The sequence below is a fragment of the Lolium perenne genome, chromosome 6 (genome assembly GCF_019359855.2).
Source record: "Lolium perenne isolate Kyuss_39 chromosome 6, Kyuss_2.0, whole genome shotgun sequence".
NCBI classification, from domain to species: Eukaryota; Viridiplantae; Streptophyta; class Magnoliopsida; order Poales; family Poaceae; genus Lolium; species Lolium perenne.
In genome coordinates, this window is record NC_067249.2 from 67,125,145 (window position 1) to 67,152,012 (window position 26,868).

Here is a 26,868-nt window from a genome sequence, read left to right on the forward strand (position 1 = left end):
ATTGGCTCACAGCGGAACAAGATCACTTCTTCGAAATAGGCTTTCGTCCCGCTATATTAATATAGCAACCACCTGGTACAACCGTAAGATTTCGCTGGGGCAAACAACACAAACAAGCCCAAGAGAAAAACAAGAGAAAACAGAAAGAAACTAAAGCCGACAATGCCGGATCGACAAAAGCGACGATGACCTGCAACCGCTGCGCCCCGGGGAGAATTCCACCATGCTCCAATGCCGCCGAATCATCGCGTACCAAGCAACACCTTCAAGAAGAAATACGATGATGACGATGTTGCTGCCCAGACTAGCTCTAGGATTTCTCTCAGTACACGGAGGGAAGTAGGAAAGGGGTACACCCGATGCCCTTCAGGAAGGAAGACGGCGCCCACAAGCATCACCGCGTCAGTGTCGGCCAAACCGCCAAGGATTTCTTCCGACCCCCAAAAAACCACAACCCTCGATAATCTGTAGCACTCCACCAAACTTGTCGCCCACCAACATGCGCCACCACGATCTTGCGGTCACCATCATCATCGTCTCACCATGGCAAACATTGTGAGGCCAGCCAAATCGAAGGAAGACAACTCTAGTCAAGGGACAACAATATCGAAGCCATGCGGGAGGGAACAACCTCCACTGCCGTAGACGGTAGCCGACCGAACACACCGGACACAGTAACGAAAGCACACCAGACCGTTGGCACCAAAGGGCGGTAGTAGCATGGCCACCCGGAGGGCTTCCTCCACCTCCAACAACGGGTGCCGACCGGACGCAACAGCTGGGGCATGGCCCAACCGTCACGCTGCAGCACGTAGGTCACCGCCACTGCTACGGTGCTACCCTCGCTTGGTGCCATAGGTCTAGCCGGGCCCAAAGCAGGTCCATGAAGCTTTGCCTCCGCGCTGCAGCCGACGTGGCGTCGTCACCACCATCCCCAACGCGAGCTGCTCCTCAATCCAGCCGGAGGCGGCACATCTGAGCCCGCCCTGACCCAGATCGAGCCCAACGGGCCAAGATATGGGCATGTAGGGCTTGGCCGGACAAGCAACAGCACCAGCCGCCTGTGCCACCAACTGGCCGCACCTTCCCCATGCCGCCATCTAGAGTTGCGCCGGAGCACCGCCGGTCGAGCTGCATCGCCGCCCAGCCGCACCCTTTTTTTCGAGCCACTGGCGCCGGGTAAAGGAGAAGGTCCGCCACCGCCTGTGACGTAGCAGCACCACGCAGGCAGCGGTGGCACAAGGGGAGGAGGTGGCGGTGGGTTCTGGATGGAGGAGGAGGGGGCCGCCCGGTCGCCTCACTCGGGGAGGCGACCACGCGGGGGCGTAGGGTGGAAAAGTTGACACTCGTGCTTCTACGCTTTCCCAAAGAACAAGATCACTGGCGAGTCGAAGTTTTTCCTCTGCCTTTTCTGAAACCTAGCTCGCTCCTGCAACCACCATTCCTCAAGCATATGTGGCTGACCATTGTCAACCTCAGCTTGCTGGAACAGCTGTACCAACAAACTTGCCTAGCATACACAAAGTGTACAAGTATGTGTTCCGTTGTTTCGATCTCCTGGAGGCACACAACCTTGCAAGCATCCGGAGCATCCTGTAACCAAGCCACGGTTCTATGGTGAAGCGTCATGGGCGGACGCAACTTCTGCCACTGCTCAAATCAAATTAAATCTTTTATCCAAAAAGGAATATATTAATATCGACAGATATCAATTAGATTCGGCCTCTGCAATAACGTGATATTCTAATGGTAGTACAGATGCACACGGTTAGAAAAACTAAAAAAACAAGAGGCCCCGCTACAGTATTCAAGCCCTACAGTACCACCACCACCAAGACAACTCTTCAACCCAGGCTCTCCAAAAGCGACACCTCCAAGAAAGTAATAGTACACAAACGCTAGTACACAAGCGCTGATCACCCTGAAAGCAAAGACTCTAAACTTTACTTGTGTTGCTGCCTCTATACGGCTGTGAAGTCCAGAACACCAAGCAAGTTCCTCAACAACACATAGACTTGAACCTCCATTTACTAGTCTTTCAAGCCAGCTTTTGTGATATTCTCCGCTTGTGATTTCATCATGGATCAGTATGTCAACAGATGGCAACACGGAACAGAGCTTCACACCGCTTCTTTTAAAACCAAACGGCCGGAATAAAAGCATGGGTGCGCACAACCAAATACCATCCAATCCAGCAAACTCAAGGCATAAGTTGCACTGTTACATTCGCTGGCGGAGCCTTCCGGAACTCACTCCGGCCAGCCGAAGAAGGACCGACATTAGGATGGTCACCATCTTTGCGGAAGAGGAACCCTAGGACCGCTACCTTTATTCTTTGAAACGGACGAGCAGGGCCCCACGCCGCCCTCCGCTGGGCAACATCAACGAAGGAGGTTCAGAAAACGATGGAAAAGCACCATCTTTGCCTCGCTAAGTCATCGGTGCTGTGCCCGAGGCTGCCGCCCTGGCCGCAGAGAAGAAGATTAACTGACATGTTGCTGGCAGATTGCAGAGCACAAGACGCTCGGCTAGGATCCAGTTAGAGGGTTCCCGATCGGCCGAGGCTGTCCACCACACCTCCATAGGCATAGCCGTGCACACGACCAGGCCCTCTAAGGGCTCAGATCTGGCTTGCACCGCCGCCAACATAACGCGCCCAACCAGCCTCACCGGCGTCGAGCGCCTCACCGCTTCGCTGGCGTCCAACGCCTCGCCGTCTCCTCCATAGACCACCTGGCCCGCTCGATGCCATACCTGCAGGATGTGCCGCTGCTGCCCTCGACCATTTTGCAGGATGGGCACCGCTGACGGTAGCAGCAGCCTGGCTGGGCCGGAGTTGGGAGAAGCGAGGTTACGGTTTCGGGGGGGGGGGGGGGGGGCTCCGGAATCGCTCGAGCGGGAGCGACCCGGGAGGCGGTTCATTTACCAGAGTTACCCACTATAAAAAAATGGGGCAATCAAATTAAATCTGGATGCATCTTATAATGATGCGGCAAAGTCGTGCGCTCTACAAGTTACTAAGCGATGATAGGAGCATCTCCACCGGCACGCCCCATAGTGGCCCCGATAGCGTTTTGGGGGCCGGCAGCGAAAATGGTCTCACACTGGCGCACCCCCAAATAGCGCCGGTGCTTTTTCGAGCCCTAGAAGCGCTGGCAACCCCGTGCCGGCCCTTTGGCGAAGGGCATGAATCGGGCGCGCCGGTGCCTCGTGAGGCGGAAAATTCTGGGCGTGGGAGCCGCCTGTCAGTGATGCCAGAGTGCCGCGCGGGAAACTCTCCCGCCATGACGCCGCGCAGGAGGTTTCCCGCCTCGCAGCCGGTCTATATTATCCCTTCTCCACCGTCTCATTGGTGCAAAAATCTAAACCATAAAAAATACCACAATGTCCAATTCGTGGGAGGAGGTGGCGCTAGCGGTGGCCGTAGAAGTCGTGGAGGAGGACCTGCAGCTCCCAGAGTACGAGATGTGGGAGGAGGCGGCGCTAGCGGCGAGCGTAGATGCCTTTGCCGCGGACAAGCGGCGGGACCAGGAGGCGGAAGAGCGGCGACACCTGGAGGAGGCGCAGCGACGCCGGTGGGAGGTGTGCCAGCAGCAGGGATGGGAGCAGCTTACGCTGCAGCGGTCGATGCGGGAGGAGCAGCAGCGTCAGGATGAAGTCTACGGGCGCCGGCGTTTGGCCGTGGATAGAGCCGCCTACTTGATGTTTGTGGCGGAGAGAGCATCGGGGGATCAACGACGGAGCAGCAGCGGGCGATCGTCCACCTCCGTAAAGCCGGGTGGCCAGTAAGTAGTAGGCTAGAGATGAAGCAGGTTACACATGTCATCCGGGGTCGAGGTTTGAATAATGTTTTACTTGGATTTGCCCTAAAACATTATTCATTCGTCGATTCTAAATGATTGAAAATGAAACTACAATAAAATATTTACTTTGTCTAAAAAAACTCCTATCGGAGCCACCGGTTTGGGGGCGCTGGTGTAGAAACAGCACCCCCAAATAGAGGATGCACTGCCGGTGCCTCCCATACGGCAGTGCCGGTGCCCCTGCCGATGACTATTTGGGGGGCGTCGGTGAAGATGCTCTAAAGGGCAGTTTGTTGGTCTTTCTTACAACTCGGGTGTCACAGAAAGCGGCGGTGGCAATCTTTGGGGACACATAAGTCTCGTCGAGCGATCGTGACAGAAAGTAAGCTTGGAATATTGTCCCTAGGAAGCTAAGAGCATCTCCAGCCGTTTGAGCCCCCGGGCGAAAATCTGGATATAACAAACACTGGATTGGATGTAAAAAGGGAGTGGGGGGCAACATTTTCCCAGTCGCACCCCCGACATTCGCCCATCAGCGGTGATAGTTTCAAAAAATCGTCTTCCCGCTACAAAAGAATCGTCAAAGTCCGGCGATCGGATCAGCCACATTCCGGCGATCAAATAGTCCTTCGCGCGCTAAATGCAGATGGCGCGCCGCGAACTTTAGTGCCTCTGCTGGAGATGCTCTAAGGAGCCTGCTACACTTGTGGTATGAGCATGATAAAAGAGCTCATACACGCGCTCCTACTCATCGTCCTCCTCTATCGCACGCCTCGTCACGAACTAGACAATTACAGGCTCATCGGCGGTCCCGTCTTGAGCCTCGTTTGGCGCTGCATCGGGCGGCGAAGCATCGGCGTCTTCAGTTGTCGCAGCGGCGGGAGTTGACGTTGAAGCGGAGGACGAAGCAGCAGATGGGGGCCGGAGGATTTCTTGGCGATGGGCGTCGTACTAATCCCTCGTCTCCTCGTCCATGTTGGCGTCGTTACCGCCGATCAGGAATGCCAGGTCGGTGTTCCTCTTCTTCGCTGTGGAAGTTTTCTTGAGCAAGGCAATCCGGACGCCCTGGTTGGGGAGCATCTCCTTCCACCGCACGTCGTGCTTGTCGTCCCTCCTGGCGGCGTGCGCCCTCGCGTCCGCCCATCACTTGTCGAAGGACGCCTGCAACCTATCGGCTGGATGGTCGGCCTTCTTCTGCTCTTTCAACTTCTTCTGGCCGAGCTCGGGGCGGCCCGTCGAGCAGGGGCTGGAACGTCACGGTTGTACTGCTCACCCTTGGCAGGATTCTTGCGCACCTCCTTCTACTTCTCGCACTCCTCGATGCGGGTGAACACGTTGAGGTATTTGAACATCTAACCGTCGTTGTCATCCGCGTACATGTCGAGCGCCCGCCGCATCTGCAAAAACAGACCGGTGATTCAAGATTAAACCTCGGGCGATGTAGAGTCGACGGAGGAGCCACGACGAGTGAGCATACCTTGGCTTCAAAGTCCTCGCCGCTCACCGAGCGAGTTTCGATCTCCTCCTATATGTCGTGCCACTTGCTGCACGCCGCCTGAATGATCCCCCAATGGGTGCCCATTGCCTTGTCGCCGTGTATCATCGCCGTCTTGTTGAAGTATGGATCGACGAGTTTGCGCTCGTCGAACGCCACCTTGACGTGCTGCCAGTACGTCTCGAAGGTCCAATTCGCGCCGGTGATGCCGTTCATGGAAACGGTCTTCCAAGCTTCGACGAGGCACTCCTCTTCTTTGCCTGTCCATTTGATCCATGGCTCGGCTAGCGGCGAGTTCTTCTTCCTTTTCTTCTTGCCCTTCGACGGCGCCTCCGTGGGTTCAGGCGCTTCCTCTTCGTCGACGTCCTGGTCGAGATAGATCTGTTCATCTTCTCCGTCGATGTCTTGCGTACCTTCGTTCTGATCATCCTGGTCGAGGTTCACACTGCCCCGTGATACGTCTCCGACGTATCGATAATTTCTTATGTTCCATGCCACATTATTGATGATATCTACATATTTTATGCATACTTTATGTCATATTTATGCGTTTTCCGGAACTAACCTATTGACGAGATGCCGAAGGGCCAGTTGCTGTTTTCTGCTGTTTTTGGTTTCAGAAATCCTAGTAAGGAAATATTCTCGGAATCGGACGAAATCAACGCCCAGCATCTTAGAATCCCCGGAAGCATCCAGAACTCCCGAGAGCCGCCAGAGGGGGGCCACAGGGCCCCAGATGATAGGCCGGCGTGGTGTCGTCGCCCCGTTGACCTTCTGACGTCGCCTCTTCGCCTATTTAAGCCCCCTCGACCTAAAACCTCGATACGAAAAAGCCACGGTACGAGAAACCTTCCAGAGCCGCCGCCATCGCGAAGCCAAGATCTGGGGGACAGGAGTCTCTGTTCCGGCACGCCGCCGGGACGGGGAAGTGCCCCCGGAAGGCTCCTCCATCGACACCACCGCCATCTCCATCAACGCTGCTGTCTCCCATGAGGAGGGAGTAGTTCTCCATCGAGGCTCGGGGCTGTACCGGTAGCTATGTGGTTCATCTCTCTCCTATGTACTTCAATACAATAATCTCATGAGCTGCCTTACATGATTGAGATTCATATGATGATGCTTGTAATCTAGATGTCGTTATGCTAGTCAAGTGAATTTTACTTATGTGATCTCCGGAGACTCCTTGTCCCACGTGTGTAAAGGTGACAGTGTGTGCACCGTGTGGGTCTCTTAGGCTATATTTCACAGAATACTTATTCACTGTTATGGATGATATAGTGAAGTGCTTATTTATATCTCTTTATGATTGCAATGTGTTTTGTATCACAATTTATCTATGTGCTACTCTAGTGATGTTATTAAAGTAGTTTTATTCCTCCTGCACGGTGTAATGGTGACAATGTGTGCATCCGTGTTAGTACTTGGCGTAGGCTATGATTGTGATCTCTTGTAGATTATGAAGTTAACTATTGCTATGATGGTATTGATGTGATCTATGCCTCCTTTCGTAGCGTGAAGGTGACAGTGTGCATGCTACGTTAGTACTTGGTTTAGTTGTGTTGATCTGTCATGCACTCTAAGGTTATTTAAATATGAACATTGAATTGTGGAGCTTGTTAACTCCGGCATTGAGGGTTCGTGTAATCCTACGCAATGGTGTTCATCATCCAACAAGAGAGTGTAGAGTATGAATTTATCTATTCTGTTATGTGATCAAAGTTGAGAGTGTCCACTAGTGAAAGTGTAATCCCTAGGCCTTGTTCCTAAATACTGCTATCGCTGCTTGTTTACTATTTTACTGCGTTACTACTGCTGCGTTACTACTGCTTGTTTACTGTCCTGGGCAAAGCACTTTTCTGGTGCCGTTGCTACTACTTATTTATACCACATGTATTTCACTATCTCTTCGCCGAACTAGTGCACCTATTAGGTGTGTTGGGGACACAAGAGACTTCTTACTTTGTGGTTGCAGGGTTGCATGAGAGGGATATCTTTGACCTCTTCCTCCCTGAGTTCGATAAACCTTGGGTGATCCACTTAAGGGAAACTTGCTGCTGTTCTACAAACCTCTGCTCTTAGAGGCCCAACACTGTCTACAAGAATAGAAGCACCCGTAGACATCACCCCGCGACGCGACGGCTTCTGTTGCCCTTGCCTCCTCTTGTGTGAATAATCCCGGGCTCGACGCGGCGGACATGGAGCCCGACTTGATCATCTCGTGCATCAAAGGCTCATTCGGCAGCGGCAACCCTAGGTTGGAGAAGGAGAGCGGCCCACGTCGCAGGGCAGGCGAGATGCCCTCGTACATCGCACCATTGTACGCCGGCGGTGACGGTGTAAACCCCGCCATGCCGGCGGCGTAGGTGTCCTGGAACATGGCCGTGGCCGGCGACGCCGGCGAGAAGGTGGAAGGAGAGCCGATCATATCTTGGGTCGGCCATGGCTCGGGGAATTGGCCGAGGCGCGAATGGCCGAAGTTAATGGAGATCAGCCTCGCCTGTTCCTCCGCCGCCGCCACCCTCTTTGCGTTACACTTCTTCTCCCTCTCCGCCCTGCCGAGAGTTTTGTTCCGCCGCCGCTCCACATCCTCCACCCACTCCGCATTTGTCCAGCCCGGCGGTCTCTGTTTTGGCGCCCGCGGCTTCCTCGCCTTCGGCGCGCCATCGGCGGCGAACTTCTTCCGCGGCATGGTGGTGGAAGGGAAGAGGATGAGCTGCAACTGTGGGGGAGAATGGCGGTAGCTCCTCCAAAATTCGGCGGGAAAAATGGTTCTATGCGGCGCATTTTGGAGGGAAAACGAAATTAATGGAGGGAACTACCAGTTCTATCACCGACAACACGGGCCCGCTCGACGTTTCGCGCACTTTTATTTCGTCTGGAGTCCCCGACCGGGCCTCGGAAGCCGGGGATGGCCTGGGCTCTCTGGATGGATGAAAGGTAAATCTGGGGGAAAACGAGGAGCCTGGGGCGCGGCTGGGCCGAATAACGCCGTCCGGATGGAAAAATAGCTGCCGGGGGCCTCGTCGGGGAGACGGCTGGAGATGCTCTAATGCGGCAACTTACATGGTAGGGCATCTCCAACTGGGCGACGCAAACGAACGTTGCGCGACTGTTGCGTCCGCGTGGACCGGAAATGCGGCTGCACCCTGCTCCAGCGGGGCTATGCATCGTGTCCGGGGCGTCCGCGGAGACGCAAACGCGGCGCAAAATATGCGGCACGTTTGCGTCTTCGCGGGCACTGCGTGGTCGCGCCGAGGGTCCGCTCGCTTCGCCCACCCTAGCTTCATCGGCGTGAACTAAAGCACAACAATTGACGGCGAGGTCAACCGCCGGAGCGCCGATCGACCCGCCAACCGCCGGAATGGAGCGCCGAACCGCCGCCGAAGAGCAACCGCGCGCCTCTTCGTTATACGCGCCGACATTAATCCCCAGTGAATATAACCCCTGCACCTGCTGTAATTCACGTCTAACCGTCTGCCATTCTTCTTCTTCTCCAACAACGGCTAGCCACCATGAACAGCCTTTCGTTGCCATCGGGCATGGACAGCGAGGGGAAGCCAGCGGGATGGCGGCATTGGTGGGATGGGGCTTCGACGCCCAGCAACCCTAGCTCCCCGCTGACGGAGGGCGAGGAGGAGGGAGGCCAGGAGGAGGTGAGATGCTAGGAGGAGGACTCGGACGCCAAGTGGGCACAGCTAGAGGCGCTGGAGGCGACGGACGATGCGGCGGCAACCAGGAAGGAGGCAAGGGCCCGGGCGAGGGCACATGCGGAGCCTCATCATCCATTCACCGACGACGAGGAAGACCCCAATGACCAGTCATCGGACTGGAAGTCAAGATCGTCGGACGCGTCGACCGGCAGTACCCCTTCGGAGGAGGAGGTGACAAGCAGAAGGCGCGTCCATGAGGACGACGCGGCGGGGCCTTCTAACAAGAAAGCTAAGAATTCGTTTTTTTTTGTTTCACGTTTGTTCTCTAGTTTGTATGTTAAATATGTTTGAACTTGTTCGATTCGAGAAAACATGTCATGATCAACTTGTTTTCGCGTTTCTTCTCCATGCTCTTTCAAAGATTCATCACAATCGATGTAGAAATTTGAGGATTCTTCAAAGAAGAAAAAGAAGAAGCAGTTCTAGGATCTCCAAAATGGGTCGGACCGCTGGATACCTCCAGACGCAAACAGATAATGTGCGTATCACGATTATTTTTGTGTCCGCCAGACGATACAAACGGATACTCGCGGATAATTTGGGCTGCACCCTAGCTCATAATATCAGGCAGAGTCCTCCCTGTGTGTTTCCTTGCTGACACCGCGGTTGCGGTGAGTGATAGCGCAAGCGAACACATGTGTGGCTACTGCCCCCTGTATAATCCCTACCCTGTAGCAGCGCTTCGAAATCACACATTCTACTGTTCTATTCTCTTGAACAAGAGATCGGGAAAAAACAAAGCAACTGCACATGTTCCTGATAAAAGTTGTCTGCTCTCTAGCAAGAATGATCTGTCGCACATCTTTTGGGTTCCGTTTTTTGTTTGCAAATTATTGGCTGTATATATTCAGCTTTGGTGTGAGAGATCTCTTTGGGCCAGGTTCTCAACAGTAACGAAGAAAAACGGGGGATTTTGGTATGCCAAAAGCTAATTATTACTTCCAAAAACTACGAAAAAAATCATGTATGTAGATGTGGGGTAGAAACTTACTCTTGCAAATTTTCCCAATAAGTTATGCGCATTTGCGAACGATGCAAAACTCATAAGATCACAAATCGTCGTGTTTCAATCTAAAACTTCTAACTTGGTATGCATTTCACGACTTTTTACAGATGAAAAGTGATCGTATTTAATTGTCAAAACTTACATGCCGGTGCTTGTATACGTTCTATATATACACTTTTTTTTTTGTAGAATTGCGATTTTTCATTATGTGTTCACAAGTGGCCTATATACATAGAAAAGGGGTGTCACTAAAAGTTTACATGCCGTCTTGTGCAACTATCTATTGAAATACCTCTGTTGCAATAAAGGGCCTTGTATGGTTGCAAGTATTTTTCCTTGTGAAACTTCAGCAAAATGGTGTGACATGGCATGCAATGTCTAAAATTCTCCTTGTCTTAATAGAGTAACATGTTGGAATTGTTTATTAACTTATTTGGTGCTTTCATATCATCTCGGTGTACATCTTATTCCAAATCTTACATGCATAACGAAAATGTTATCTCCTCATCCTGAAGCCGGGATCAGATGGAGATACTGTTTGGGATGCCCCTCCCAGTGACCCCTGGCTCTGAGAATGGTTTGAGAAGCTCATATGGAACAATGCCAGCGCCACACCTGTTCTTGTTATCGGGGTTGTTGTTTCGCTCGTCGATGGTTCCCTCCACCTCCTTGAGCCTGCCGTTGAACTTCTCGAATGCCGCCTTCACCATGGGCTCGGCCAGCCACGCGGGCTCAGCGTACTCTCCCATGTATTCCTCGTCGGGCGAGTGTGAGGACAGAATGTCTAGCGTTGCCATCACCGTGATGGCCTGTATTTGCGAGGGAAGACTCTGTAGCAGCACCTCCTCCGGCCTAGCCATGAATTTCTTCATCTCGTCGTCCCGGTTCTCCTCCACAGGAATGTTCTTTCGCACCACAGTTGGACGGTTGGGGAAGTACCCGGCGTAATGATATTGCCCAAAGTTGACGGCGGCGTGGTGGCCGGATGTGACCCACATGATGACACTTAGGATCTCAACGAGGTTGCTCTTGGAGTTGCACACCGGCCACCACGGTTCGTCTTTTTTGTCTGCGTGCCCCTTGGTACGCACTTCCTCCCACCAGGCCTGAAGCTCCTCGTCACCGGTGACTTCCTCGTCGGAGTTATAGTAGACATTTACGTAGTCCGACGCCCACTGCTTGATAGAGTTCCAAATCAGGAGCCCGTCGCTGGCGTAGGGGTAGTCCTTGATGGTGAGCTCAAGCTCACCGTCTTCCCTGCGCACTGCAAGTCCCCGGCTGACGAGGTCCTCTGGCAGCGCCTCCGTGTTGAACTGCCAGGTCGCGTCGTAGGCGACGGAGCTGAGCTCGATGGAGTACCTCCCTGGCCAGAACGCATCCTCGATGATGCCGTCGGCGTTGATCAAAGCCTCCCTGGCCAGCGCGTTGATCTCCATCGTGTAGCGGAAGTGTGGGTGCAGGAGGCGGTACACGGGGTGCATCCGGCTGAGCTGCCGGTTGGTGGCGATGATGTACGGCTCGACGCAGGCGTGCGTGCGCAGCCAGTGGCTGACGAGCTGGTGGTAGCCGGTGTCGTGGGTGAGCACGTGCGACTTGGCAAGCTTCCACAGCCATGATTCTGTGGCGTCGAACCCACTCGTGAAGGCGCGCTTCCACTGCGGCTTCGTTGGAGACTGTGGCCGTGCCAGCTCGATGGCCAGAGGCATCAGTGTGCCCTCGTCGGTGAGGAAGAAGACGGTGCGAGACCCATACAACGTCGTGTCCGGCAGCTCGCGCACCTTGTGCACGTATGGCAGGAACACGTCGTGGTAGTCCAGCATGAACAGCCTCTTGTTTTCCAGCGCCTCCTCCACCGTCATCAGACCGTTCATCATTTTCTCGAGGAGCTCCTTGGTTAGCGCCGACTCTGGAGGGCCGTACACCTCCGGGTCGAGCTTGCTCACGATGGGGAATTCCTGCACCATGCTCTCTCGTTAGTAATTAATGAACCAATAAGAAATGAGAGAAGGATAACTAACTTGATCAAAACCTGTAAATGATTAATTAGTCGATTCGACCTGGCAGTTCAACACATGTGATTTTTTTAACAGTACAACACATGTGATTTTCATAAGATTGCAAATGTAAAACTTCAGAAACAACATATTTTCCATGTATAGAGATGATGGCTCAATACTAAGTGAACCTCAGTTGGAGGACCACATAATAAACCACCAAGGTTTTTTTGCCCCTACGAATATTTTCGGGATGATATCCGTCTCGCTACTTCGAAAGAAAACTACATTCTTTTTTTTTTTTTTGCTTTCTTATGAAAAAAGAGGGTTAAGGAGGCTATATCTAAAATGGAACATTTCTCCTGGACCAGTTGGTTTTCTAGAAGAGTTTTATGAGGTGTTCTGGGATATTATGGAAGACGATTTGATGGATTTGTTCCATTCTTGTCAGCCTGTATAGTCTCAATTTCGGGGCAGTTACCTTGCTTGCAAAATGTAATTAGGATATGCCCATCTGTTGATACCGACACATCTGTCACCTAAATGTAACTCTCAAATCTTTGCTAAACTAGCAACAAATATAATTAACCGGGTGTGGTCCGGTCGACCCAAACGGCGTTTTTGCAAGGGCAGGAACATTTCAAATGAGTCCTAATCATAAATGAGAATGTGCATGAGCTCCACCGGAAAAACATGGGAGGGGTAATTTTTAAAATATGTTTTGAGAAGGTATACGTTAAGTGGCATTTTCTTCCGCAGACCTTCATCAGTATGAAAGGCTTTTCACCTCTTATTATCTGTAAGTAGGTCCAATATTTTATGACTTGCAAAAGTGTCGGCACATAAGTTGAAATATCTAGAGGAATATTTTTAAACAAAGAAAGGCCTCATCCAAGTGTATCCATTGTCCCATATTCTTTAATATAGTTAGTCGACATGCTAGCATTATGATCAGGAGAGCTAACTTACATGATCTAATTAGTGGGGCGCTGCCACACACTCATGGACACCGGACAACCAATTCTCTATAATAGGCGGATGACATTCTCCTTATGGGTCATGACACCGGGAAAGCAAAAAAATCTTCATTTGAGCAACCGTGAGGTTCTAAAGTAATTTTTCGTAAGAGTGAAATCTTCTGTATCTTGGCATCTTGAACCTTCCAGAAACATTAGGAGTGTTTTTTTTCCATCATTTGCAACCTAAACATTGACATATTTAGTGTGTGCGTGCGGGCACGCGCGTGTGTGGGTGTGTGTGGCAGTGCACATGTAAGATACAGAGGGTAGAGTTAAAACTCTTGCGTGTTTATATACATCGAAGTATCAATAAATGCTTCTATTTCCACAAAAAACAAATACCGTTAGGAGACGGATGCAGAGAGGGTTGAGCCCTGCAAGTGTCTGCCTCGCAAACTCCTCGTCTCTGAACCAAGAGAACCTGTCCCCTGCAAAGCCATGTCATGTAAGTGCAACACAGTTTTTCCATGCCCATATATATTATATATTATTTAGTAAAAGATGTAAATGCATAGGACTACAACCTGACCCAGCATTTTCCAATTTATAATCTGAAATATATTGCAAATTTTACTAGTCCTTGTAATTGCCATAGAACAAATACTCTACTAGGACGATGCACAAGAAAAGATCAGAATAACTCTGTTGGTAGAGAAGAGGACCGAAAATCCTCGTGTCACCTGTTCAAATTTGTTCCCCAAATGGTATGTTTATTCTTCATACAACAATTTTTTGACGTGAAATACACCCATGTAATATGTTCTATTCATGTTCCTGACTTACAGTTCTTGGGTTTGTTCTTGTTCTACTCACGAATTGCTGGAAGAAGTCATGTTCTAACCATGCTCCCAATTTTAGGATAGTCGGTTCCGAACCTAATGTTTGATATGGATTTCATGTTCTTTGGTTAATGAAATTCATAGTCTTTGGTATCTTCATTTTCGAAAAAAATATGTTTTGTAGTTACATGTGCCAGATGTAATTCTTGGTCCTAATTTTGATTCATAATATATTGGAATTGGTTGACATTTTTTCTCTAAATTCTAATGAATGGTAAAGAAATTTGCTTAAATGCTCGCGGGAATTTGGTTCTGAATGATGGCGAAAATTTTGCTTCACACTACAGAGTAAAGAATCATAGCCTTTTGCAAACTTTAGAAGTTTGAATTTCGTATTACTATAAATTGTTTTTCCCATGTTCATGATAATTAAAATGTCATGATTTGTGTGAGGGGTGGGAAAATGAGAAGCAAAAGGACTGCAAAGAGACCTAGTTAAAATGGTGTGTTTTGTATAATGGATAAGACGGTGTGTCTGATATAGCTGATTTTTTTTTTTTCTTTTGCGGGTAATATAGCTAGGTCTTAGGTGTGAAGTAAATGGGTTAAGTCGACATAATTCGCACGAATCTGCAACGTCTTAGGTGTGGAGTTGGGTTTTCTCATGCAAGTGGTCTTAGTGTAACTGCCTGTGTACACTACTACGTGCTCCGGTGGAGGCATGGACGGCGGTGCTCACTCTCAAGCATCTGGGGGACCTCGAAGCGGAGCACGTGCTCGGTTGTGTCCTCGATCATCTGGACGACACGGGGTATGACGTTGTTGATGACGTTGAGGGAGGCGCCGCTGTCAACGGGGAGCGGGATGCCGTCGCTGTAGAGAGCGTCGATGGCCGGAAAATGCGAGAAGTGTTGTGTGTTGTTGAGCAGCGGCGCCAGCGCCGGCAGGATGGCGTGCAACCCCGACCGCAGCGTCGTCGCGCTGAACGTCCGCCCCTTGACGTCCGAGAACTGCTCGTCACGGGGTACGTACACCTGCGAGCTCCTCTTCTCCGTCTCCGGGTCTACACCACCACGGCAGTCCATTAGAATTTAGGAATAATAAAGGTAGGCAGGCCGATGTGTGCGCCTGCATACTTACCGAAACGGGTCATGGGCCGGCCGGTGCGACACCGGCGAGGGTAGGGGCGCTCCTTGGTGCCAAGCACGGGGCGCTTGTGGGCGATGTTCCTGTCGGGGTCGCCGAGGTCGTTGTAGGTGTCGTAGTCGTAGACGCGCTCGTGGATCTTGCGCTCGCCATGCCCGTCGCCACGTAGCGTCTCCAGCTCCTTCTTCCTCAGCGCCTCGATCCCAGGCGGCGTTTGGGACGGCAGGTACGACTGCAAAATATATGCGCCCTTCCATGGTTAATTTTCTCCGGACATGCATCCACGAAGAGTGTTTACTGCATGTCCTTGCTAGGACCTAGCTTAATAATTACTCTAAGGGTGAAGAAGACGCGCGGTTCGGGCTCGTCGAACTTGGAGTGCACCCAGGAGCCGGCGTCGAAGGTGACGGCGCTGCTCTCGTCGCCACCGGTGAAGAGCTTGATGTCCTTGATGAACATCTCCCTGTGGTGCTCGTTCTCCACCAGCACCGCTCCCACCGGTCCGAACGACGCGGGCACAGACATCTTGGCCTCGTACGTCCCGTCTTTCGGCGTCATGTGCGCAAACCCCTTCACTTTCTCCCTCTCCATTCCCGTCCCTTAGGCAGCCAAAGAAAAACTTCCCTCAGTCATATGTGAAAGCAATTTAAAAGTTAAAGGTGTGGCTATTTCTTAGTCGACTGATAACTAACTTCGTTCTTAGTTAGATGATATTGTCATCAAATCTCAATTACAACTCATGTTGCATCCGATAACTAGAACGAATCTAGTACTTAACTGAGCACAAACTTAGTTTTTAGAGAACCAGCAAATCCCAAAAACTAAATAAATACGCACATGCTACTATTAGATATCCAGAGAGACTTTAGAGAGAGCGAGACTCACTGGGGTCGAGCTCGGAGCTAACGAGCTCAAGGAGCAGCGTCTTGCCGAAGAGGTCGTGGATGTCGTCGAAGCCGCGGGAGACGTACACGGAGTTCGGCGCCTCAGCGCTAATGATGGCCGTCACAGTCAGCGGCCTCTCTTTGGCAGTCACTGACGTCGACACGCCGGCTGCCTCGTCGGTCGACCCGGAACTGATCCTGTGCGATCTGTGTCGGCGTGAAGCGCTAGAGGCTTGCCTATGCTGGCTGCTCGCCGCCGCCGCCGTGGCGAAGAGCGGCGAGGCAACGTTGTTGCATTGCACGGAGAGCACTATGGGCTGCTTGAGATGGATCATGGCTGGCCGACCGGGGCTGCTGATAGATTGATCTGCTTCTGTCGATCACTACGGTCGTCGTTCTTCTTGCTTGGTGATTGATTAGTTATAGGACAGCATATCAGCAGCAGAAGCTGAAGGTGGAATTGCAGACCTCGCTCTACTCCACATGTGTTCTCTCCCTGGTAGTAGCGTGTATATATATGGTCGCAGTAGCCACACGGATTCGGTGGATATGGGTGTAGGCGCAACTATTTAAAAAAAATCAAAAAATGTCATTTAATTTTTTTTGAAAAATTCGAAATAAACTTTGCATGTACATAATATCTTGATACTTACTCGTGCCAATTTTAAATAAAAATATGACCATACGTGGCCCACATGAAAAAAGAATATTGAAGCTTGTATTTCTTTAAACAGTACAAATCCAATTATTATAGTGTTATTTGCATATTTTGCTATTTTTATGTAGGTCACATCAATGTTCAAGAAATCGTTAATCTTAACTGACCGGTCAGACTCAAAATAGAGATTAATCGCTTATCAGCCGATTAATCGATTTTATCGATCGCCCATTTATCGGCTAATTTTTTGTAAATCCTATTTTTTCGCACTAAATTTTCTATAATATGATATGTAAAATTAATATTGGAGTATGGAGCAGAAGTATTATCTTGATTCTTTGCATTTGAATCAATAAAAATAGAAAATTTGAGCTAATGCACAATCCTACAAGATCCGACTGCCATACCGAATTTCAGTGAAATTTCACTGACAACCGGCCGAAATATCGGTCACCAGAGTGAAAATCGGACAAAATATCGGCTCTCAGAAATAAAATCGACCGAAATATCGGTGCTACGATAAATTAGCCGATATGATAAAATCTTACCGGTTACCACCCGATTCACGATAAATTGGCTGATAAATCGATATCTCAGCTGCTTTTTTTAACAGTGGGTCACATAAAATCACATTTTTTCTTGAGAATTGGTACGAGTAATTTTTTTTGAAATGAAGGATGACCCCAACCTTCTGCATCGAAAAGGTACATTACGACCTTCTTTATTAAATTATTCACAAAAATCTTACAAAGAACATACATCAAGATAACTCGAAACCGTCAACACCTACAATCCTGACAATGAGGAAAATGAGAGAAAATCATGTCAGCGGGGCCTTGTGCCCTGAAAACACGAAAAACCCCATCAGCTAGATACCGGGAACTATCGCATACCCCAGGCCACCCTCTAGGTGCAACGGGAGTGCACATTCGGTACAACAGACTCCCAACGAACACCTTTGTGATGCACGCTGAAGAAGTCGTCGCCGCCGTCGATCCAACAAGCCATCTTCAAGTCAAAAACTGCATACACTTCGTCAAACTTGCCATCGATGCCACCATGATGCCAGACAGCGCCACCAACCTGAGTGAGTCCATTCAGCCGCGTCCATTGTTGATACCCCGCATCACCATGCCACCGAGACCCACCAACTTCGACGTAGTAGATGGAACACCGCTCCACCGGATGACCCCCTACAGGCATATCGTGTTCCAAAAGCGATGCCCTCAAGAGGGGAAATGACTCTGGAGGTGCCGCGTCCGATCTAAAAATTCAGATCTGGGGTTTCCTCCGGAACAAGAGGCTGACGGCGGATTCGTGGCAACGATACCTTCAACAAGGTGATGACGGCCGAGGATGTCACCATCGTTGGCTTGGACCAAGTTGGAACCCGGTTCTCACCGGCCAACCTTCGCCCCATCCCTCGTCGATCTGCCTGAAGAGGATTCGATGTCGTCCTCCACGCCGTTGTCGAGGAGTCGAGGACGCCGCGCCGTGGTGCCCAGCAGCACCACGTCCAAGCCCTCGTAGCCGACCGGCCGCCGCCATCGCCGGCCGCGGATCCACGTGAGAGGGTGCAAGGAGACGAGCTAGGAGGGGCCCGCCACCGACGGTGCCGACAAGGCTTTGCCCAGCTGCGCGCTTTGGCGGTGGCGGAGGGAGGGACGATGGGTGGAGGAGGGAGGCGGGCGGCGGCTAGGATTCCTCTGCTGCCCGCGTTGGGGAAGGAGGGGGACGCGGGGATCTGCAGGCATTGGCACGAGTAAATATCAAGATAATATGTACATGCGAAAATTTATTTCAATTTTTAAAATTTTAAATGATTTTTTTTAAATTTCAATAACCAAGTACATCTACACTCATGTTCCACTAGCTATTTCCAGCCATAGTAGTTAATACTACCTCCATCCTAAAACTTTTAGAAAAAATCAGCCAAGTAAAGTTTGAGCGGTCACCGGGAGAGCCACAAAGGCCCCCACCTGAATCATTTCCATTTCTTCGATATAAAACAGGTAAAAACCCCTGGAGGAGATATATTTTTAGGTCTCGTTCAATTACACCCTACCTAGGGGAGATTGGCATGGAATGACAGAGAATCACTTTAATTACCGACCAATACCTCTAAATCCATGTCAACCCCTAGTCAAACCAAACAGGCCCTTGATACGTTGCAAACGTATCTATACTTTTTGATGCTCCATGCTTATTTTACACCAATTCCAACATGTTTTATAGGCATTTTGTATCATATTATGTCATTATTTGGACTAACCTATTAACAATTGCCACAGTGCCAGTTTCTGTTTATTATGTCTGTTTATTGCAGAAATAGTCTAAAAATGAAAGTGTTCGGAAAAATCTGGAAAATTCACCAACATTCTTATTCACCAGAAGACTCCGGGAGCCAGAAGGGGAGTGCCGGGAGAGCCACAGGGTGGCTATACAGGTGCCAGGCGCGGCCTGGGCCCTAGCCGCCCCTAGCCCATGTATTCCCCTCTCGAGCACCACCTCGCGTCGCCTCTTCGCCTATAAGAAGCTCCTGACCCTAAAAGTTACGAGGCGTAACTTTTCCATGGAAGAAGAGCTCCGTAGCCGCCGTCATCGCCGAAACCAAGTTTCGGGGGACAGAAGTCTCTGTTCCGGCACCCTGCCGGGACGGGGAAGTGCCCCCGGAGCCATCGCCATCGACTCCACCGCCATCTTCATCGCCATCGCTGCCTCCTATGATGAGGAGGGAGTAGTTCACCCTCGGGGCTGAGGGGACGTACCGGTAGCTATGTGGTTTCTCTCTCTCTCTCATGATATGATCTTTTATGTGATCGTGAGCTTTGTAATCTAGATGTTGTTGTGCTACTCTAGTGTTTTATCATATGAACTTTGGGGTCAGTGTGATCGCGGTATGTACCGTGTGTGTCTCCCTTATGAATTGTGTAATGTTAGTTCCTCCTATGAATGCTCAAAGTGACAGCGTGGGGTGTTCATGGTACTTGGGGCTGCATCTTGAGGTGTGCCTTTATAGCCCATGCACGATGAGTTTGTGTTCTTTGTCCAACAAGAAAGTGTTTCGTAGTAGCATGATGAAGTGCTTATATTTATATCTAATTATGATTGCATTGTTGAGAGTGCCACTGGTGAAAGTATGATCCTGGGCCTTGTTTCCAAATATTACATCACACTTCGTAGTGCCAACGAAGCTCTTTTGTGGCACCGTTCGTTTACTGTTTTACTATATGTTTACTTGTTGCATATTTATATTATCGCTCATATTCATCCATACCACCTGTGTTTTACTATCTCTTCGCCGAACTAGTGCACCTATACATTTGACAAGTGTATCGGATGTGTTGGGGACATAAGAGACTTTTTGCATCTTAATTGCATGGTTGCTTGAGAGAGATATCTTTGACCTCTACCTTCCTGAGTTCGATAAACCTTGGGTGATTCACTTAAGGGAAACTTGCTGCTGTTCTACAAACCTCTGCTCTTGGAGGCCCAACACTGTCTACAAGAATAGGAGTGTTTGTAGACATCAAGCTATTTTCTGGCGCCGGTGCCGGGGAGGTGAGCGCTTGAAGGTATTTTCTTTAGATTCTGCAATTTTATCTTTTTGTTTCTTGTTTTATTTTCACTAGTTCGGCTTAATGGAAAACATAAACATAATTGTAAAACTTTTCTATCATGATGATAACAATGATATTAGTATGAATTCTTTGAATACCATTATTGCTAATGATATGGAAAAGTCTAAGCTTGGGGATGTTGGTATTGATGAACATGATATTTTTAGTCCCCCAAGTACGGAGGATAAAATTTTATTTGATGATACTATGCCTCATATATATGATGATTGCAATGATGAATATGATATTTTCAGTACACCTACTATTGAGGAGGAAATTAATTATGATTTCAATATGCCTCCTATATTTGATGATTATGGTGATGAGAATAATAATGATAGCTATTTTGTTGAATTTGCTCCCACTACTATTAATAATGACTATGCTTATGTGAGGAGTAATAATTATTTTATGCATATGGATCATGATAAGAATGTTTCAAATGACGGTTATATTGTGGATTTCATTAAGAATGCTACTGAAAGTTATTATGAGAAAGGTAAACATGGTTATATGCATCTCAATAATATTAAGTTTTCTCTCTATATGTTGAAATTTTTGAAGTACCACTTATTTTGTCTTCATATACTAGTAGCTTCATGCTTCAATAATTTGTTTTCTTACAAGATTACTTTTCATAGGAAATGGGTTAGACTTAAATGTGTCTCATATTTACTTCTTGATGCTCTCTTTTCCTTCAATTCATATTTGTTATGTGAGCATCTTCTCAAATTACTGAGCATATCTTAATGGCTATAAAGAAAGAGCTTTTGGGAGACAACCCATTTATGTTTTATTTCTGTTATTTTACTGTTTTGTTGAGTCTTGGAAGTCATTGCTACTGCAATGACCTCTTCTTATCATTTTTATTTCGTTTTTGTGCCAAGAATTGCCTCTAATGTTAAGAAAGTAGTATTTGGGGAAACTGCTATCCTGTTTCTGTTTCTGGACTGTCGCGATAAAAATTAGCATAAATCACCAGAACGTCATTTTGAGCTGCCAATTTACGAGTGTATTCACCAGGTAATTGTCTAACTTTCATTTGTTCTGAGTTTTCCGAGATTCTCAGCGTAACCCCTTCGGTAAAATTCATCTTTATGAACTGTTCTGTTTTGACAGATTCTTCAATTGTTTTGCATTTGCACCTTTTTGCTCATATTTTTGAGTTCTTTTGTTCAGAGGACCTTATTGAAGTTGTGCTACAGTAGCTGATGCATATTACATGCCTTTCATATGTCATATTTAAGTTTGTGGACTTGAATATATTTCTATAATTGAACTAACGCTGTTAATGAGATTTGTGATGAGTTTTGTGTGAAGGAAGTTTTCAAGTGTAGGGAGAGAAGAATGATGCAAATAGATGAACGACGGATAAAAGCTTAAGCTTGGGATGTCCCCTGTACCCCCCAAGAAATATCCAAGAAGTACAAGCGTCAAAGCTTGGGAATGCCTTGGGCATCCCCTCTTCATCAACAAAAAGCACCCGATCATTTTTCAATATACTATATTTTTATTGCTTCATGCATTATGTGTTGTTCTTGGAGCGTCTTTGTTTTTGTTTTATGTTTGTTTTGTTTTGTTTGCTATAATAAATAGTAATCATAGCATCATTGTGTGGGAGAGAGACACGCTCCACCTGATTAGCTCTCTGGTTTTATTGCTTATTATTCATGAGAGTGGTTTCAAATAAGTTGATTGGTGTTGGAAGAGAAGAGAAAAAATTCTTCGTGCGTTATTAGATGAAAATGGAAGCTTTATAGACCGTGGCATTTATTTTAGCATGACATGTTAGATGTTTTTGCGAGCTTACCAATTATGTGAGTATCGTGAATCGTTTCAAATAGCTGAGAGTGTTTATTGTGCCATTAAAAGTTTCATGCATTGTTTTTACTATAGAAAGCATTTTATAGTGGTGAAAATATTCCCCTGCAAATGTTTCAATTGGGTCGACTTGGCGCATGCTTGCACCATGTTGTGACTATCAAATAGTCAATTTTGCCTCTATGATCATTTAGTTTTTAACTTGTGATATCACTTTATGCTTTCATCAATTTGTTTTGTCGCTATGCATGATTATGGCCATTATTGCTCTCTTACACGGTCGCATACAATCTTTTTGCTAGCCTTCATGTGTACTGAGTATGTGCTCTACTCGTGCATTCAACCACCATAAACCAAGTTGTTCCAGGCGTGTCCACCATATCTACCTATTTTGTGGTATTTCATTGCCACTCCACAAGTGTTTACTTATGTGCTACCTTTAATATTTCAAATCACTATATGTTTTGTGTAACTTTTTGCTCATGGTAAATTGTGATTTTAATTCTTATAACGCTTGTTGTGCGGTAACCATGCTGACATGGGGACGTGTCGTTGCCTATTCGACGGTACCCCGGAGGAGGGATCCTCACGAGGGGGAGAAGAAGTAGGGGCCATAGGGCGGAGTGCACACAGGACGGTGGTACGCGAGTTACCCAGCTTCGGAACACCTGCACGAGGACAGGGCCTACTGCTGCTTGTCTGGAATTATCTGGGCGCTTGCGCGTTGTTACAATGAGTTGTGGTTGTGCCTCTAGGGCTCCCGGGATCCGGCTTATAAAGGCGCTCGGATCTAGGGTTTACACGGAGAGTCCTAGCCGGAATACAAGTTGCCTAACTACGGTACAATATCTTGCCGTGTACGTCAAGGATCCGCCTTCCTTCTAGGATGTGCTGGATCCGGATACTTCATGGGCCTTCACGGATCCGACCTCCTTCGTAGGTCGGTTGGGATCCGGCTTCCTGCTCCTGGACTGGACTTCATCCTTCAGGATCTACAGCAACTGGGCCGCCCGATGGGCCACATGCCACATCACCATCTGTGGGCCACCCGGGCTTGCCGGATCTAGGCCATGCCGTTGATATACCCATAAAGTATACCCACAACAGTAGTCCTCGAAGTTCTCCGAGGTTCATCATTCGTCCGACTTCATTCAACTCGGATCCGAAGAGAATCTTGAAGAGCTTCAAAACTTTTACTTGTTTCCGGTATCATCTATTCGGAAAACTTCCTTTCTTCTGGATCGATAATGTAACGGAGATTCCACTTCTCCCGCGCACAACTTCCTTTTTTCCCGCGCTAAATTTTCGGAGATACGAATCTTTAGCCGGAAATTTCGGGAGCGCACAGTTAAGTTACCTCCACGTCATTTTACCGTTTTTTGACCTAAGACACGTGTCGATCATCTGACGGCGTGACCGTTCCGTTCCTACCATTAGATCCGGATCACGAATCTCCGCGCGAGGTCTATAAATACCCCCGCGCGCGGTAACTTCGCATTCCTTTCACCTCCTCACCACTTCGTCTTCCTCCTCGCGCAGCGCCGCCCGTCAGATCTCGACTCCGGCGAACTTTCTCCGCGGGGAACTTCTCTCGCCGCCGCTCCAAGCCTCCTCCCACACCAAGATCCCCACGGTTGATCGGGAATTTCCTCCCGCCGCCGATTGGTGGTCAAAGCGCGAGATTTACTTCAAGTTCGGCGACCTCCATCCCACCGGAGCCTCGCCGGACCGCCGCGCCATTAACGGTATGTGCATCGGACTTGTAGACGAAGAAGTAGATTAGCGTAGTTTCCGGTTACTCAGCTTAGTTTGTATGGGTGCAGCCGGAAGCATGCCACGTGATTCTCACTTTACTGGTAGTTCTCCGGGTAGCCCGGAACCCAGCACTGTTGAACCCATCTGTCCGGATCCCATTTCATACCTACCACCATACATTTCCGACATTAGGCTTGCTCAACCGTTCTCCGCCTCTTCCAGTACCCTATTAGGCCGGATTCCAACCGCTCAAGAGCTCGAAGAAGAACTCCAAGGCCAAGCTAGAATGGCAGCCAAGGTCCAGGAGTCGGAGAATAAGAAGGCGTCCAAGGCCCGGATCCGCGAAGGCATGAGAGGCCAATGGTGGCCCTGCGAAACCACTGACGCGGAGCTTAGAGAGCTCCAGAACGATGGCATGGTCTCCGAGTACTGGAGCTTCATGCGCGATTCCGACGTCCCCAAACCCGAGCCGGACGAACGAGTCATGACCAAGGCATGGGTTGAGCGCGGCCTGTCGCTCCCTTGTTCGGAATTCTTCCTCTCCATCCTCGACACGTATGGGCTTCAACCCCACAACATCTGCCCGAACTCATACCTCCTGCTTTACAACTTCGCAACTCTCTGCGAAGGGCATCTGGGGATCCGACCAAGCGTCACATTATGGCAGTTTTTCTTCCGAGTGAAGAAAGAGACAAAAGACAAAGCTATGTTGAACTGCGGGAGTATGACATTTATGCTCCGCTCCGGCCGCATGTATCCGCCTCACGACTCCCACGAGTCTGTCCGGTACTGGAATGCCGGATGGTTTTACGTGAAGAATGTTTCAGTTCCGGAGGTCCACGACGGGCTTCCTTCCTTCAACAACAAGCCCCCAGAAGAACTGGCTAGCTGGAGCTTTATCCCTTCGCTTGCCCAGACTCCGATACTGGAGAAGGCAGCCCGGAGAATTTCCTGGTTGGTTCACGATGGACTAACCGGAGCTCAGCTGACTCTTAGCTGGTTCTCCCGGAGAATCCAGCCTCTGCGCTACAACGCACGTCTGATGTGCGCGTATACTGGGGCATATGATTCTCTCCGGGTAACACGTCACGATCTTCCGGCTGATTCTCTCAAAAGGAGATTCAAGACGCTGGTGAAGATAGGCCGGGGACAACCAATCCCGGAACTGATCAAGGATATCTATACGCATGACAAGTGTCCTCCGGTAAGCATATGCCTCTTCACCGTTTTTTAACTTCTCATATCTTCAACATGTTTTAACTTGTTTCGCTGACCTTCCTCGCAGCTCAATACTATGGCGGAGGAGAAAATGCGCAACATACTCCGAGTCCATGTTAGCGGCGAATCGGAGGAAGAGGATCCGGAGGACCCTGAGGAGGAAGAGGAGCGAGTGCCTAGAAAAGCTGCCCCTCGACCTTCGAAGCGTCCCCGCGCCAAAGCTTCCGGCTCTGAAGCCGGAGCCAGCGGCGAGGCTTCCGCTAAAAAGCCCAAGGTGACCAAGCCGCCTCCGCTCAACTCCAAGAAGGCGGAGCGCGAGCGCCTTAAGCTGCTGTCGACAGCAGGAAAAAACTCACGCCCCATCATTCCGGGCGCAGCGTAAGTTTCCTAGTATGATGCGTCTTTTATCTTGGTAAACTGTATTACTTATTATTTTCCCTTCGCTTACTTGCAGGAATCCGAACCCAACCACCGCGCGGACCAATGTTCAAGAGCATATAACGAAATATATGCATAAGAAGTCCCCTGCTGTTGGTCCTTCGATGCCAGCTCCGCCCAACGTTCCCCAAGCCACCCCACAGCCATCTCCTCCTCCCGCGGATCAATCTCCTGCTCCTGATGCTCCTACTCCACCGGAAGTAATTCCGGTTAGCAGCGACAGAGCGGGCGGAGAGTGTTCCGGCGGCAAGGACCCCATTCAAGACGAAACTGAAGGACAAGGCCGTGAGGAGGCAGAAGTCACTTCCTCCGGCAAAGCTGAAGCCACCGCTGGTGATATGGTCGTTTTTCCAAAGAACTTTGGAGATCTGGCCGATCTTAGCTCCGTCCCAAAAGCCTATGCCACCAAGTTTTTCAACAAACTAACTGAGGCGGAAAAATGGGAATTAGAGCAAGATATGCTCAACTCTATGTTGAACAATGCCTGGGGTAAACCGGACGTCGAAACGTCGGAGATCCAGGATTTCAAGAAGGATGTTGGCCAGTTCTTCGACAAGCTTGTTTGCAAGCAAAAGGTAACTCCCCAGTAGCCCCCAAGTATTTAGGCGGAAACTAATGTGGTTAGCGTCTGAATACTTAGAGAAAATTCAAACTGAAGGAAGATTTAAATGCCGTGGTAGCCCCCAAGCATTATTGCGGAGATTTTTCCAGCAACAATGCTTTAGAGAGACTTAAACCATGTAATACTTTGCGGAACTCACTCCGGCTCTGACTGTGTTCGCAGGAACAAAAGGCTCTGCATTATGAGCTGCACAAGAACATTGCGCTTCAGCGTCGCGTGACCATCAGCCAGGCGGAGACGATCCAGCGTTTCCGCACGGAGAACGCGGAGTTGAAGAAACAGCTATCAGAAGCCCAAGGTTAGTTTCCGACTATCTGATGCTTGTAGATTATGTTCCGCATTTTTCATACTTGATGCTTTATGTAACTTTGAGTAGGTGCCTCCTCGTCCCTCGCTGCAGCCTCCTCCGAACTGGAAACTCTGCGCACCTCCCAGAAAACTCTTGAGACGCAACTTGCAGAGGCAGAGAAGAAACTGGTGGAGAAGAACTCGGAGCTCATCCAAAAAGAAGGAGAGTTTCAGTTGAAGAGAAACACTGACCGCGACACCATTAAGAAACAACAGAAAGAGCTTGCTGGGCTCCAGAAATATATGGAGACAGCGGAGGCGTCGTGGGACTGGCTTATCTCCAGTGTCCTTGGTAAGATTCCGTTATATAGCAGCGTATGTGCCAAGCCTTTAACCTGTTGTGCTAATTTTGTTATTGCTGTCCCCAGATCCTCTTGGATATGACGAGGAGCGTCGGAGCCAATTCCCCCGGGACGATCTAATCCAGCTTGCTGGCGATGACTGCAAGGATCTCATATCCGCCTCCCGGAAGATTTGCCACAACCTGAATATCAAGAAAAGCCGAAGCTGTGAAGTTCGCGATCTTAGCACCAGGATGGACATGCTTCCGGA

At 49.3% G+C, this 26,868-nt stretch overlaps 1 protein-coding gene across 1 annotated transcript; it reads right to left on the reverse strand.

Annotated features, from left to right (window-relative positions):
- Nucleotides 1-10,389: 10,389 nt before the first annotated feature.
- On the reverse strand, nucleotides 10,390-16,336 carry LOC127307569 (lipoxygenase 2.3, chloroplastic). The gene is made up of 6 exons (XM_051338293.2): nucleotides 15,838-16,336; nucleotides 15,286-15,551; nucleotides 14,947-15,184; nucleotides 14,546-14,869; nucleotides 13,370-13,455; nucleotides 10,390-11,969 (listed from the first exon to the last, which is right to left on the reverse strand). The coding sequence occupies exons 1-6, from the start codon at nucleotides 16,169-16,171 to the stop codon at nucleotides 10,536-10,538; spliced, it is 2,682 nt and encodes an 893-aa protein (XP_051194253.1). The 5' UTR covers nucleotides 16,172-16,336; the 3' UTR covers nucleotides 10,390-10,535.
- Nucleotides 16,337-26,868: the final 10,532 nt, after the last annotated feature.

Excerpts from the sequence above, each read along its gene's own strand:
- LOC127307569 (XM_051338293.2), bottom strand. The coding sequence starts at position 16,171 with ATGATCCATCTCAAGCAGCCCATAGTGCTCTCCGTGCAATGCAACAAC. Across the intron at positions 13,456-14,545 it reads GGTCCCCCAGATGCTTGAGA|GGGACAGGTTCTCTTGGTTC; the intron begins GTGAGCACCGCC and ends ATGGCTTTGCAG. Across the intron at positions 11,970-13,369 it reads TCTGCATCCGTCTCCTAACG|GAATTCCCCATCGTGAGCAA; the intron begins GTATTTGTTTTT and ends AGCATGGTGCAG.